The sequence below is a fragment of the Salmo salar genome, chromosome ssa12 (genome assembly GCF_905237065.1).
Source record: "Salmo salar chromosome ssa12, Ssal_v3.1, whole genome shotgun sequence".
Taxonomy (NCBI): Eukaryota; Metazoa; Chordata; class Actinopteri; order Salmoniformes; family Salmonidae; genus Salmo; species Salmo salar.
In genome coordinates this window covers 96,099,853-96,116,132 of record NC_059453.1, presented here as the reverse complement: position 1 = coordinate 96,116,132, position 16,280 = coordinate 96,099,853, and the positions used below count along the sequence as shown (strand labels likewise).

General features: G+C 42.6%; 1 protein-coding gene across 1 annotated transcript in view; it reads left to right on the top strand.

The window, feature by feature from the left end:
* Nucleotides 1-16,280, top strand: part of LOC106566206 (metabotropic glutamate receptor 7) — a 396,414-nt gene that overhangs the window by 234,316 nt on the left and 145,818 nt on the right. Inside the window, exon 7 of the mRNA XM_045691964.1 lies at nucleotides 10,685-10,824. Within this exon, the coding sequence (XP_045547920.1) occupies nucleotides 10,685-10,824 (140 nt within the window). The remainder of the gene's footprint in view (nucleotides 1-10,684; nucleotides 10,825-16,280) is intronic.

The window sequence follows — 16,280 nt, the reverse complement described above, 5'->3', positions numbered from 1 at the left end:
TTTTAGCCAAACAGTTTGTCCAATATTTAGGAGAACTGTTGGTTAAATATTTAGCATCGATATTGGTTAAATAAATCCACTGCAACATTGTCTTTCATTTGTGAAGTATACAAACACCAATACCAGACAATGTTCACACTGTAGGAAGTGATGTCATAAGACAATGTTCACACTGTAGGAAGTGATGTCATAACAGACAATGTTCACACTGTAGGGGGTGATGTCATAACAGACAATGTTCACACTGTAGGAAGTGATGTCTTAACAGACGATGTTCACACTGTAGGAAGTGATGTCATAACAGACAGCGTTTACAAGGAGGAAGTATATATATACGGGCTATTTTGTACACAGTAGGAAGTAAAGGAGAAGCCTAATTGACAGGCAACACAGTTCTGGTTTGTTTGTGGAGTTATTCAGGCAGCAGCTAAGGTGATAGCGTAAGACATGATAATGTTGTTTGCTGCTCACGGCTCCCCCCCTCGTCCTGGAGAATGCAACATCCAAAGCAAGTTTACACAGGATATCTTATTGACTGTGTGGAAGAGACAAGACCACAGAGGGAAGCTGTGTTCTAAATGGCTGTTCCCTATAGGGCTCCGATCAAAAGTCGAGCACTATTTAGGGACTAGTATGCCATTTCAGACACAGACAAAGACTCTGAGGCACAATATGAGGAGAAAAACGTTTTAGGAATTGATTGGATTTAGTGGAGGTAGAGAAAATACCATGTTTATAATTTGAGAAAAACAATGTCGTCTATGACACAGACTTCAAAACACAGGTCTGCTGGTATCAACATACCCCCTGGCACTGCCTGAAATAGTATGAATATCACTATTGAAAAAACCCTTTAAAACACCTTGAATGAGGGTGCAGCACGAGGAATAAACCACTTTCAACACCTTGTATGAGGGTGTAGCACGAGGAATAAAACACTTTAAACACCTTGTATGAGGGTGCAGCACGAGGAATAAAACACTTTAAACACCTTGTATGAGGGTGTAGCACGAGGAATAAAACACTTTAAACACCTTGTATGAGGGTGTAGCACAAGGAATAAAAGAGAAGGACACAGAGACCTCAAAACATATTGTAGCTCAATATCTCTTCTAATTATCCTATTTTCAGAACCTGCTCATTTAGAACTCAAGGCACACTTAACCAGCATGGCTTCCACAACATTCTGCATTGATATGCTTTCTCATCTGGTTTGCACTTAGTTGGACTATCATTTGTTTTTCAACATGAAAATGACCCAAAACACACCTCCAGGCTGTGTAAGGGCTATTTGACCAAGGAGAGTGATGGAATGGTGAATCAGATGTCCTGGCCTCCACAAATCACCCAACCTCAACCCAATTGAGATGGTTTGAGATGAGTTGGACCGCAGAGTGAAGGAAAAGCATAAGTGGAAACTCCTTCAAGACTGTTGGAAAAGCATTGCAGGTGAAGCTGGTTGAGAGAATGCCAAGAGTGTGCAAAGCTGTCATCAAGACAAAGGGTGGCTGCTTTGAAGAATCTCAAATTTAAAATAAATTTTAATTTGTTAAACACTTTTTTGGTGTTTAACAAATTATGACAAACTATGATTCCATATGTGTTATTTCATAGTTTTGATGTCTTCACTATTATTCTACAATGTAGAAAATAGTAAAAATAAAGAAAAACCCTTGAATGAGGAGGTGTTCTAAAACCTTTGACTGCTACTATATATATATATATATATACACTGCTCAAAAGAATAAAGGGAACACTAAAATAACACATCCTAGATCTGAATGAATGAAAAATCTTATTAAATACATTTTTCTTTACATAGTTGAATGTGCTGACAACAAAATCACACAAAAATAATCAATGGAAATCCAATTTATCAACCCATGGAGGTCTGGATTTGGAGTCACACTCAAAATTAAAGTGGTAAACCACACTACAGGCTGATCCAACTTTGATGTAATGTCCTTAAAATAAGTCAAAATGAGGCTCAGTAGTGTGTGTGGCCTCCACGTGCCTGTATGACCTCCCTACAACGCCTGGGCATGCTCCTGATGAGGTGGCAGATGGTCTCCTGAGGGATCTCCTCCCAGACCTGGACTAAAGCATCCGCCAACTCCTGGACAGTCTGTGATGCAACGTGGCATTGGTGGATGGAGCGAGACATGATGTCCCAGATGTGCTCAATTGGATTCAGGTCTGGGGAACGGGCGGGCCAGTCCATAGCATCAATGCCTTCCTCTTGCAGGAACTGCTGACACACTCCAGCCACATGAGGTCTAGCATTGTCTTGCATTAGGAGGAACCCAGGGCCAACCGCACCAGCATATGGTCTCACAAGGGGTCTGAGGATCTCATCTCGGTACCTAATGGCAGTCAGGCTACCTCTGGCGAGCACATGGAGGGCTGTGCGGCCCCCCAAAGAAATGCCACCCCACACCATGACTGACCCACCGCCAAACCGGTCATGCTGGAGGATGTTGCAGGCAGCAGAACGTTCTCCACGGCGTCTCCAGACTCTGTCACGTCTGTCACGTGCTCAGTGTGAACCTGCTTTCATCTGTGAAGAGCAAAGGGCTCCAGTGGCGAATTTGCCAATCTTGGTGTTCTCTGGCAAATGCCAAACGTCCTGCACGGTGTTGGGCTGCAAGCACAACCCCCACCTGTGGACGTCGGGTCCTCATACCACCCTCATGGAGTCTGTTTCTGACCATTTGAGCAGACACATGCACATTTTTGGCCTGCTGGAGGTCATTTTGCAGGGCTCTGGCAGTGCTTCTCCTGCTCCTCCTTGCACAAAGGCGGAGGTAGCGGTCCTGCTGCTGGGTTGTTGCCCTCCTACGGCCTCCTCCACGTCTCCTGATGTACTGGCCTGTCTCCTGGTAGCGCCTCCATGCTCTGGACACTACACTGACAGACACAGCAAACCTTCTTGCCACAGCTCGCATTGATGTGCCATCCTGGATGAGCTGCACTACCTGAGCCACTTGTGTGGGTTGTAGACTCCGTCTTATGCTACCACTAGAGTGAAAGCACCGCCAGCATTCAGAAGTGACCAAAACATCAGCCAGGAAGCATAGGAACTGAGAAGTGGTCTGTGGTTACCACCTGCAGAACCACTCCTTTATTGGGGGTGTCTTGCTAATTGCCTATAATTTCCACCTGTTGTCTATTCCATTTGCACAATAGCATGTGAAATGTATTGTCAATCAGTGCTGCTTCCTAAGTGGACAGTTTGATTTCACAGAAGTGTGATTGACTTGGAGTTACATTGTGTTGTTTAAGTGTTCCCTTTATTTTTTTGAGCAGTATATATATATATATATATATATATATATATATATATATATATATATATATATATATATATATATATATATATATATTATTTTTACTTCAATAATATCAATGAGCTGTGTTGGTTTTATCATGCAAATCTAGGTGAGACAATCTCAACAATTTGTTTTAGATTAATGCCAGCAAAACCAGTAAGCAATACATGAATTTAACTATAGCGGTGACAACCATTGCCCACAAACTATTAGGGCCTACATAAAGCTGTCCCAACAGCACCATGGAGGGAATCCTTACCACTTCTACACCTCAGCGGAGCCTTGTCTGGCAGCGAAACAGGAAGATATGACGACTGACATGTTTGTCAAGGCAGACACAGCACCACTGGACAACATTTTGATAGGTACAGTGCCTTGGGGGTTTTTCCTAATTTGTTGCATTACAACCTGTAATTTAAATACATTTTTATTTGGATTTCTTGTAGACAAAGTAGTCCAAATCGGTGAAATGAATTGACATTTTTTTATTTATTTTTTTAATCGGAAAAGTTGTGCATATGTATTCACCCCTTTGCTATGACGTCCCTAAATAAGATCTGGTGCAACCAATTACCTTCAGAAGTCACATAATTTGTTAAATAAAGTCTACCTGTGTGCAATCTAAGTGTCACATGATCTATATATATATATACACATATATACATACACCTGTTATGAATGGCCCCACGGAGCACCATTAAATCCATTATAAATAAATGGGAAGAATATGGCACCACAACAAACCTGCCAAGAGAGGGCTGCCCACCAAAACTCACAGACCAGGCAAGGAGGGCATTAATCAGAGAGGCAACAAAAATAGACCAAAGATAACCCTGAAGGAGCTGCAAAGCTCCACAGTGGAGATTGAAGTATCTGTCCATAGGACCAGTTTAAGCCGTACACTCCACAGAGCTGGGCTTTACAGAAGAGTGTCCAGAAAAAAGCCCTTGCTTAAAGAGAAAAATAAGCAAACACGTTTGGTGTTCGGCATAAGGCATGTGGGAGACTCCCCAAACATAAGGAAGAAGATACTCTGGTCAGATGAGACTAAAATTGAGCTTTTTGGCCATCAAGGGAAACGCTGTCTGGCACAAACCCAACACCTCTCATCACTCCGAGAACACCATCCCCACAGTGAAGCATGGCGGTGGTAGCATCATGTTGTGGGAATGTTTTCCCTCGGCAGGGACTGGGAAACTGGTCAGAATTGAAGTATGGCGCTAAACACAGGGAAATTCTTTAGGGAAACCTGTTTCAGTCTTCCAGAGATTTGAGACTGGGATGGAGGTTCACCTTCCAGCAGGACAATGACCCTAAGCATACTACTAAAGCAACACTCGAGTGGTTTAAGGGGAAACATTTAAATGTCTTGGAATGGCCTAGTCAAAGCCCAGACCTCAATCCAATTGAGAATCTGTGGTATGACTTAAAGATTGCTGTACACCAGCGGAACCCATCCAACTTGAAGGAGCTGGAGCAGTTTTGTCTTGAAGAAAGTGCAAAAATCCCAGTGGCTAGATGTGCCAAGCTTATAGAGACATACCAAGTATCAGGACGAAGGGAAGATCCAGATACAGACCACGTCGAATAAACAATTGTTTAATGTTCCAACAAAGGCAGTAGACATGTCAAGGCAGGCAGAGGTCAGTAATCCAAAAGATTTAGATGCACTATTGTAAAGTGGTTGTTCCACTGGATATCATAAGGTGAATGCACCAATTTGTAAGTCGCTCTGGATAAGAGCGTCTGCTAAATGACTTAAATGTAAATGTAAATATTCATAAAGTGTTTTGTCTTTCTAACACAAATGCATCCATCGATTTTTATGCCTAAATAGCCCCCCCCCTTCCCCATGACATGCTAACCTCTCACCATTACAATAACAGGGGAGGTTATTAATAAATGTATTTTTTAATGGGGGGGTACATGATATTTTCCTTCTAACTTCCTCACTCATTGTTCATGATTCATTCAGGATTATCCCTTATCATGGTAGCGTCCACATATAATATAGAAGTGTTTAGAAAACATATGCTATTCTTATTTACAATATACATTTCTCCAAAATGACACAATACATTATTTTTACATTAATTTCTACTGGGCACAAAATAATCTGAAACACAACCAAAACAAACAGACAATTCTCTAAAATGGGTGGAATAATGTACAAAAAGTGGTGTAATTTCTAAAAGGTTGAGGCGATATGGATATAAATACCTTCAAATGAAAGCTGACAGTCTACACTTTAACCTTTTAGTCATTGTATAATTTCAAATCCAAAGTGCTGGAATCAAAACATAACAAAACATTTAAAAAATTGTCACTGTCCCAATATTTTTTGGAGCTCTCTGTAATTATTACAAATAGGTCTCCATCAGTCTCTCTGTTGCGATGGCCGATCTACTTCCTGCAGTTATTGATCAATAGAATGTTACTTTTCTTTATCGAGAACAGAAGCTAGTTAGTTGTACTGTACATGTAAGCACTACTGATGAAAAGATATAAACCGCTCCTTGAAGTTGTGCTGCTGAACTTTCTGCAACTTGTTCAAAGGGTTTAAAACATCTCCAGTGTAAAGAGATAAATAGAGACCAAAAAAAAATAAAAAATGAATTCTGCATACTAATCGTTTAAAAAAAATAAAAAATAGGCCTATTTTACCAAATCAAATGTTTTTTCTGTTATGGCGTTTTTGTTATTGTTTAGTTTTTATAGCCCCTTGACCGTGCAGCCTACTAAAATATGATGATCATGAGATGTCATCACTGATATTCTCCTCTAAGAGGCAGTTAAGTGCATCACCACAGTGAAGAGACAACAATCATTCTCCTCTACAACTCCTTCAGCCCAGAGACAGGTACTTCCTCCTCTGAAACTCCTTCACCCCAGAGACAGGTACTTCCTCCTCTGAAACTCCTTCACCCCAGAGACAGATACTTCCTCCTCTGAAACTCCTTCAGCCCAGAGACAGATACTTCCTCCTCTAAAACTCCTGCAGCCCAGAGACAGATACTTCCTCCTCTGAAACTCCTTCAGCCCAGAGACAGGTACTTCCTCCTCTGAAACTCCTTCACCCCAGAGACAGATACTTCCTCCTCTGAAACTGCTTCAGCCCAGAGACAGATACTTCCTCCTCTAAAACTCCTGCAGCCCAGAGACAGATACTTCCTCCTCTAAAACTCCTTCACCCCAGAGACAGATACTTCCTCCTCTGAAACTCCTTCAGCCCAGAGACAGATACTTCCTCCTCTACAATCCTTCACCCCAGAGACACATACTTCCTCCTCTACAACTCCTTCACCCCAGAGAGAGATACTTCCACTCCTGTAACTCCTTCACCCCAGAGACAGAGACAGATACTTCCTCTCCTATACCTCCATCACCCCAGAGACAGATACTTCCTCCTCTAAAACTCCTGCAGCCCAGAGACAGATACTTCCTCCTCTAAAACTCCTTCACCCCAGAGACAGATACTTCCTCTCCTATAACTCCTTCACCGCAGAGACAGAGACAGATACTTCCTCTCCTATAACTCCTTCACCCCAGAGACAGATACTTCCTCCTCTGAAACTCCTTCAGCCCAGAGACAGAGACAGATACTTCCTCCTCTGAAACTCCTTCAGCCCAGAGACAGATACTTCCTCTCCTATAACTCCTTCACCCCAGAGACAGAGACAGATACTTCCTCCTCTGAAACTCCTTCAGCCCAGAGACAGATTCTTCCTCTCCTATAACTCCTTCACCCCAGAGACAGAGACAGATACTTCCTCCTCTAAATCTCCTTCAGCCCAGAGACAGATACTTCCTCTCCTATAACTCCTTCACCCCAGAGACAGATACTTCCTCCTCTACAATCCTTCACCCCAGAGACAGATACTTCCCCTCCTAAAACTCCTTCACCCCAGAGACAGAGACAGATACTTCCTCTCCTATAACTCCTTCAGGCCAGAGACAGATACTTCCTCTCCTATAACTCCTTCACCCCAGAGACAGATACTTCCTCCTCTGAAACTCCTTCACCCCAGAGACAGATACTTCCTCTCCTATAACTCCTTCCCCCCAGAGACAGATACTTCCTCCTCTATAACTCCTTCACTACAGAGACAGATACTTCCTCCTCTATAACTCCTTCACTACAGAGACAGATACTTCCTCCTCTATAACTCCTTCACCACAGAGACAGATACTTCCTCCTCTATAACTCATTCAGCCCAGAGACAGAGACAGATACTTCCTCCTCTACAACTCCTTCACCCCAGAGACAGATACTTCCTCTCCTATAACTCCTTCACCCCAGATACAGATACTTCCTCTCCTATAACTCCTTCAGCCCAGAGACAGATACTTCCTCCTCTGTAACTCCTTCACCCCAGAGACAGAGACAGATACTTCCTCCTCTCCTATAACTCCTTCACCCCAGAGACAGACACTTCCTCTCCTATAACTCCTTCAACCCAGAGACAGAGACAGATACTTCCTCCTCTGAAACTCCTTCAGCCCAGAGACAGATACCTCCTCACCTGTAACTCCTTCAGCCCAGAGACAGATACTTCCTCTCCTATAACTCCTTCAGCCCAGAGACAGATACTTCCTCTCCTGTAACTCCTTCACCCCAGAGACAGAGACAGATACTTCCTCTCCTATAACTCCTTCACCACAGAGACAGATACTTCCTCCTCTACAATCCTTCACCCCAGAGACAGATACTTCCTCTCCTATAGCTCCTTCACCCCAGAGACAGATACTTCCTCTCCTATAACTCCTTCACCCCAGAGACAGACACTTCCTCTCCTATAACTCCTTCACCCCAGAGACAGACACTTCCTCTCCTATAACTCCATCACCCCAGAGACAGATGCTTCCTCCTCTATAACTCCTTCACCCCAGAGACAGATACTTCCTCTCCTATAACTCCTTCACCCCAGAGACAGAGACAGATACTTCCTCCTCTGAAACTCCTTCAGCCCAGAGACAGATACTTCCTCCTCTAAAACTCCTTCACCCCAGAGACAGAGACAGATTCTTCCTCCTCTAAAACTCCTTCACCCCAGAGACAGATACTTCCTCTCCTATAGCTCCTTCACCCCAGAGACAGATACTTCCTCCTCTAAAACTCCATCACCCCAGAGACAGATACTTCCTCTCCTGTAACTCCATCACCCCAGAGACAGAGGGAGTCGAGGCATCAGTCAGCATGTGAGAGAGGAGATAATGAAGCATGAAGCGACTAGCTAGCAAGGGGCAACAGGCTTCGATCCGCCGCCCACACAGCACAGCAGGCACAGCAGGGACTCTGCAGTCACACTCTTTTGTACTGTCTTGGTATCTTCCCATAATCACCCCTGTCACTGTTGCCATAAAATCTCTTCCCTTAAAAATATCTCTAGACAAACTAATCTTGATATGACTTTAAGAGATACTTTCAAGCATACAGGGGTATCATGGAATAACCAAAGAGTCTATTAACCAGATAAATGTTATCGTTACTGTTGCTTGATTAACAGAGTTTATATAGAAGTATAATCTCTGAAGGAGGATTCCATATTCTATAACTGGGTCCAGTTTGCAAAGCTAATTCTTGAGCTGAGTATGTTATGTACTGTAGGCTATATTTAGCTCTGTGTATGTTATGTGTGATAATTGTGAGGCGCTATTAAAATGAGACAGTCACAAGACGAGACTTCAAATAGGTTTATTGCATGTCAAGGGAACTGTAGCCTACTGTTCAGATGGGTTAAAATGGAAACTGAAATCTGGATGTTGGACGTTGACTGTAGGTCTATAACCTGTCACAGAGCCTTCATCTTAACACCTGTAGAATTAACCATTTCTTGCAGTAAAATGATACACTAAATGTAGGCAACATTTTGACTTTATGTATTTATTTCTGCATCTTGAGAAGATAATATTTAAATCGGAAACATACTGTATCTAAAAATCAGGCAACAAAATATTCAGGCAACAAAATACCCTGTCAAAAAAAATAAATCTTACGTCTTTGTTCTGTAGCCTATTAGTACATTTTCTATATTTGCAGGTTAAGGCCTCAGATTTTCACTTTATCACATATTGTCGGGCGGTTGCTTATGGATTATTAGAACAAAAAGCCAACCAGCAAGCTTCTAACAGGCACCTTTAAAACAGTTACATAGTGCATTGGCTGTGATAGGAGTAAACTGAGGATGGATCAACAACATTGTAGTTACTCCACAATACTAACCTAAATGACAGAGTGAAAAGAAGGAAGCCTGTACAGAATAAAAAATATTACAAAACATGCATCTTGTTTGCATTAAGGGTCTAAAGTAATACTACAAAGAAAATGTGTCAAAGAAATGCACTTTTTGTCCAAAATACAAAGTGTTTTGTTTAAGGGCAAATTGAACACAACACATCACTAAGTACCACTCTTCATATTTTCAAGCATGGTGGTGGCTGCATCATGTTATGGGTATGCTTGTCATCATTATTTAGGATAAAAAATAAACAGAATAGAGGTAAGCACAGGTAAAATCCTAGAGGAAAACCTGGTTCAGTCTGCTTTCCACCAGACACTGGGAGACAAATTGACCTTTCAGCAGGACAATAACTTTAAACAGAAGGCCAAATCTACGCTGGAGTTGCATACCAAGAAGACATCTAATGTTCCTGAGTGGCCAAGTTACAGTTTTGACTTAAATTGGCTTGAAAATCTATGGCAAGACTTGAAAATGGCTGTCTACCAATGGTCAACAACCAACTTGACAGAGTTTGAAAACATTTTTAAGGAATAATGGGCAAATATTATACAATCAAGGTGTGCAGAAAGAATCACAGCTGTAATCGCTGCCAAATATGATTCTAACATGTATTGACTCATGGCATTGAATACTTATCTAATCAAAATATATTAGTGTTTTATTTTCCATAACTGTTTCTTCCACTGAGACATTACAGACTCTTTGTGTAGATCGTTGACAAAAAATAACAACTCAATCCATTTTAATCCCACTTTGTAATACAACAAATGTGGGAAAAAATCAAGGGGTGTGAATACTTTCTGAAGGTCCTGTATGCATGCACCAGTCAGGCATGTTTATGTGTAACTGATGGGGATTGGTAACCTCATCAAATGGCTAGCTTTTCAAGGGCATGGCTTGCTAAGATGGTGGCCGTGTGCGTTTGCGAGACAAGAGGTCCGGTCTCGGTGTGAGCTGATGAGGGAGAAAGAGGTACTGTTAAGCCAGCACCGTGATGCCTGTCAGCCCAGCAACTCTAACCAAGTGATTATATGTTCATGTTAGGAAACTCAGCCCTTACAAGTGCAGGGATGTAACATAGCGCGTCAAGTTGTGCCGTTGCTCCCGTTACAGGAAGTGCGAGGACGTCGGTGAATTTCAACAGGAACGGTGATGCTCCGGGACGTTACGACCTGTTCCAGTATCAGATCAACAGCAACAGCTCCCCGGGATACAAGAACATTGGACAATGGACAGAGACATTACAGCTCAACGTGAGTATGATGTGTGTATATACAAGTGGAGGGATTTGAACCAAGGTCTCCCACGTAGTAACCCATCATCTTAACCGTTACACCAAGAGGGCATCCTAGTGGTCTGAGTGTGTCTTCGACAGGGATACTCTGTTACATTATCGTGTGCATGTTGAGTTTGTCTACCCCCCCCCCCACCCCCACCACCACCACCATCAGACGTGATCAGGACACGCATGTTAAAATATCAAAACCAACTGTGAACCAACTATATTAATTTGGGGACAGGTCGAAAACACATATGAAACCTTCATGGATATTTAGCATCGGGTTGTTATTTTATCTGAAATGTACAAGGTCCTTTTCTTTTTGCTGGATCTTTGTAGAATATTGACCCATTTTGAGTCACACAAAATCTTGTGTTCTCTACTCAATTAATCCACAGATAAAAGGGGAAACCTAGTACTCTCTCCTAGTACTCTCTCCTAGTACTCTCTCCTAGTACTCTCTCCTCGTACTCTCTCCTAGTACTCTCTCCTAGTACTCTCTCCTAGTACTCTCTCCTCGTACTCTCTCCTCGTACTCTCTCCTCGTACTCTCTCCTCGTACTATAACCTAGTACTCTCTCCTAGTACTCTCTCCTAGTACTCTCTCCTCGTATTCTCTCCTCGTACTCTCGCCTCATACTCTCTCCTCTTACTCTCTCCTAGTACTCTCTCCTCTTACTCTCTCCTCGTACTCTCTCCTCGTACTCTCTCCTAGTACTCTCTCCTAGTACTCTCTCCTAGTACTCTCTCCTAGTACTCTCTCCTAGTACTCTCTCCTAGTACTCTCTCCTCGTACTCTCTCCTAGTACTCTCTCCTCGTACTCTCTCCTCGTACTCTCTCCTAGTACTCTCTCCTCGTACTCTCTCCTAGTACTCTCTCCTCGTACTCTCTCCTCATACTCTCTCCTAGTTATGTCTCCTCGTACTCTCTTCTCTTACTCTCTCCTAGTTATGTCTCCTCGTACTCTCTCCTCATACTCTCTCCTCATACTCTCTCCTCATACTCTCTCCTCATACTCTCTCCTAGTTCAGTCTTCTTCTTTTTTCTTCTTCTGTGGATTTAATATGGCTGTTGGCAACCAACTTTAATGTGTATTACTGCAAACGACTGGACTGTGGTTCTCGCTCATCTTTCATTCACCCACGTGTGTATATGCTCCTAAAAACCAGTGAGGAGATGGGAGAGGCAGGACTTGCAGTGCATCAGGCACTAAAATAGAGCTGTATGCTTTATTTTAGTGCCAGGCTATGCAGATGCTCATTGACGCGCGTGAGCAGTTTGGATGGAATGATTAATGCTTGCGCACACAATGCTGCCGGTGTGGTCAGCATGTAAAAGGAATTATACAACGGGTGGGTCTAATCCTGAATGCTGATTGGTTAAAACCGCATTCCATCCAGTGTCTATTCCATAAATTACCACCGGCTAGATCTATGACTTTAAAATGCCTATTTGCTCTGTTACATCTGACTGCGCAATCCACTGTCTCATCAGCCCAGCCAGGCAATGTATAAACTTGATCTCCACTATAAAAAGCCTCTAGACATTATCTCACATTTCTTTTAGACTAACATTTAGTCTTCAGCAGCAGAGATTTGTGTAAACCTTGCTGTCTGTCTCTCCGACATTTGCAACATTGTTTCAAAATTCAAATTCGATCTATAGTAATGAACGTGTCGGGAGTCGAGACGAGACAAACAGGCAGGCAGCGCTTCTCAGCCAGTCGAAATCATGAATTAGCTGGCCATTTACAGGGAATAGGGTGCCATTTATAGGGAATAGGGTGCCATTTACAGGGAATAGGGGTGCCATTCATAGGAAATAGGGTGCCTTTTATAGGGAACCTTTTATAGGGAACAGGGTGCCATTTATAGTGAATAGGGTGCCATTTATAGTGAATAGGGGTGCCATTTATATTGAATAGGGTGCCATTTATCGGAAATAGGGTGCCATTTGACCATAATTTTTTATTTTATTTTTTATTTCACCTTTATTTAACCAGGTAGGCTAGTTGAGTACAAGTTCTCATTTACAACTGCGATCTGGCCAAGATAAAGCAAAACAGTGTGACAAAAAACAACACAGAGTTGCACATGGGATAAACAAAGTACAGTCAATAACACAATATAAAAATATAAATACAGTGTGTGCAAATGGCGTAAGGAGGTAAGGCAATAAATAGGCCATTGTAGCGAAGTAATTACAATTTAGCAAATGAACACTGGAGTGATAGATGTGCAGATGAGGATGCAAGTAGAAATACTGGTGTGCAAAAGAGCAAAAAAAAGAAACAAAAAGAATATGGGGATAAGGTAGGTAGTTGGATGGGCTATTTACAGATGGGCTATGTACAACTGCAGCGATCGGTAAACTGCACTGACAGCTGATGCTTAAAGTTAGTGAGGGAGATATAAATCTCCAACTTAAGTGATTTTTGCAATTACTTCCAATCATTGGCAGCAGAGAACTGGAAGGAAAGGCAGCCAAAGTAGGTGTTGGCTTTGGGGATGACCAGTGAGATGCTGGAGCGCGTGCTACGGGTGGGTGTTGTTATGGTGACCAGTGAGCTGAGATAAGGCGGAGCTTTACCTAGCAAAGACATATAGATGACCTGGAGCCAGTGGGTCTGGCGACGAATATGTAGCGAGGGCCAGCCAACGAGAGCATACAGGTCGCAGTGGTGGGTGGTATTTGGGGCTTTGGTGACAAAACGGATGGCACTGTGATAGACTGCATCCAGTTTGCTGAGAAGAGTGTTGGAGGCTATTTTGTAAATTACATTGCCAAAGTCGAGGATTGGTAGGATAGTCAGTTTTACGAGGGCATGTTTGGCAGCGTGAGTGAAGGATACTTTGTTGCGAAATAGGAAGCTGATTCTAGATTTAATTTTGAATTGGTGATGCTTATTATGAGTCTGGAAGAAGAGTTTACAGTCTAGCCAGACACCTAGGTATTTATAGTTGTCCACATATTCTAAGTCAGAACCGTCCAGAGTAGTGATGCTAGTCGGGCGGGTGGGTGCGGGCAGCGATCGGTTGAAAAGCATGCATTTAGTTTTACTAGCTTTCAAGAGCAGTTGGAGGTCACAGAAGGAGTGTTGTATGGCATTGAAGCTTGTTTGGAGGTTTGTTATCACAGTGTCCAAAGAAGTGCCAGATGTATACAGAATGGTGTCGTCTGCGTAGAGGTGGATCAAGGAAATACCCGCAGCAAGAGCGACATCGTTGATATATACAGAGAAAAGAGTTGGCCCGATAATTGAACCCTGTGATACCCCCATAGAGACAGCCAGAGGTCCGGACAACAGGTCCTCCGATTTGACACACTGAAGTCTATCTGAGAAGTAGTTGGTGAACCAGGTGAGGCAGTCATTTGAGAAACCAAGGCTGTTGAGTCTGCCGATAAGAATAAGGTGATTGACAGAGTCGAAAGCCTTGGCCAGCTCGATGAAGACGGCTGCACAGTACTGTCTGTTATCGATGGCGGTTATGATATCGTTTAGTACCTTGAGCGTGGCTGAGGTGCGCTCATGACCAGCTCAGAAACCGGATTGCACAGCGGAGAAGGTATGGTGGGATTCGAAATGGTCAGTGATCTGTTTGTTAACTTGGCTTTCGAAGACTTTAGAACGGCAGGGCAGGATGGATATAGGTCTGTAAAAGTTTGGGTCAAGAGTGTCACACACCTTTGAAGAGGGGGATGATCGCGGTAGCTTTCCAATCTTTAGGGATCTCAGACGATACGAAAGAGAGGTTGAACAGACTAGTAATAGGGGTTGCAACAATGGCGGCGGATCATTTTAGAAAGAGAGCGTCCAGATTGTCTAGCCCAGCTGATTTGTACAGGTCCAGGTTTTGCAGCTCTTTCAGAACATCAGCTATCTGGATTTGGGTGAAGGAGAAGCTGGGGAGGCTTGGTCAAGTTGCTGGGGTGGGTGCAGTGCTGTTGGCCGGGGTTGGGGTAGCCAGGAGGAAAACATGTCCAGCCGTAGGGAAATGCTTTTTCAAATTCTTGATTATTGTGGATTTATCGGTAGTGACACTGTTTCCTAGCCTCAGTGCAGTGGGCAGCTGGGAGGAGGTGCTCTTATTCTCCATGGACTTTACAGTGTCCCAAAACTTTTTGAAGTTAGAGCTACAGGATGCAAATTTCTGTTTGAAAAAGCTAGCCTTTGCTTTCCTAAATGACTGTGTGTATTGGTTCCTGACTTCCCTGAACAGTTGCATATCGCGGGGACTATTCGATGCTATTGCAGTCTGCCACAGGATGTTTTTGTGCTGGTCAAGGGCAGTCAGGTCTGGAGTGAAATATCTGTTCTTAGTTCTAAATTTTTTGTAAATTAAGATGGTGAGGAATTGACTTTTGAAGAACAACCAGGCATCCTCTACTGGCGGGATGAGATCAATATCCTTCCAGGATACCCGGGCCAGGTCGATTAGAAAGCCCTTTTCACTTTGAATAGGGTGCCATTGATAAGGAATATGGTGCTTTTTGGTACTCAGTCACATTTCAAACTTCTTATTGGAGACACATGGAGCTGTGGAAACACATGCAAATAGATCAATGTAGATTATTGACGACATGTTTGTTATTTTGTTCTCATATTCGTTAACCTCCCTGGGACGTCCCACCTAGTCAACAGCCAGTGGAATCGCGTGGGGCGAAGTACAAATACCTCAAAAATGCTATAACTTCAATTTCTCAAACATATGACTATTTTACACCATTTTAAAGACAAGACTCTCGTTAATCTAACCACATTGTCCGATTTCAAAAAGGCTTTACAGCGAAAGCAAAACATTAGATTATGTCAGGAGAGTACCCTGCCAAAAATAATCACAGCCATTTTCAAAGCAAGCATATATGTCACAAAAACCAAAACCACAGCTAAATGCAGCACTAACCTTTGATGATCTTCATCAGATGACACTCCTAGGACATTATGTTATACAATACATGCATGTTTTGTTCAATCAAGTTCATATTTATATCAAAAAACAGCTTTTTACATTAGCATGTGATGTTCAGAACTAGCATACCCCTCGCAAACTTCCGGTGAATTTACTAAATTACTCACGATTAACGTTCACAAAATACATAACAATTATTTTAAGAATTATAGATACAGAACTCCTTTATGCAATCGCGTTGTCAGATTTTAAAATAGCTTTTCGGCGAAAGCACATTTTGCAATATTCTGAGTACATAGCCCGGCCATCACGGCTAGCTAATTTGACACCCACCAAGTTTGGCCCTCACCAAACTCAGATTTACTATAAGAAAAATTGGATTACCTTTGCTGTTCTTCGTCAGAATGCACTCCCAGGACTTCTTCTTCAACAACAAATGTTGTTTTGGTTCCAAATAATCCATAGTTATATTCAAATAGCTCTGTTTTGTTTGTGCTTTCAGGTCAGTATCCGAAGGGT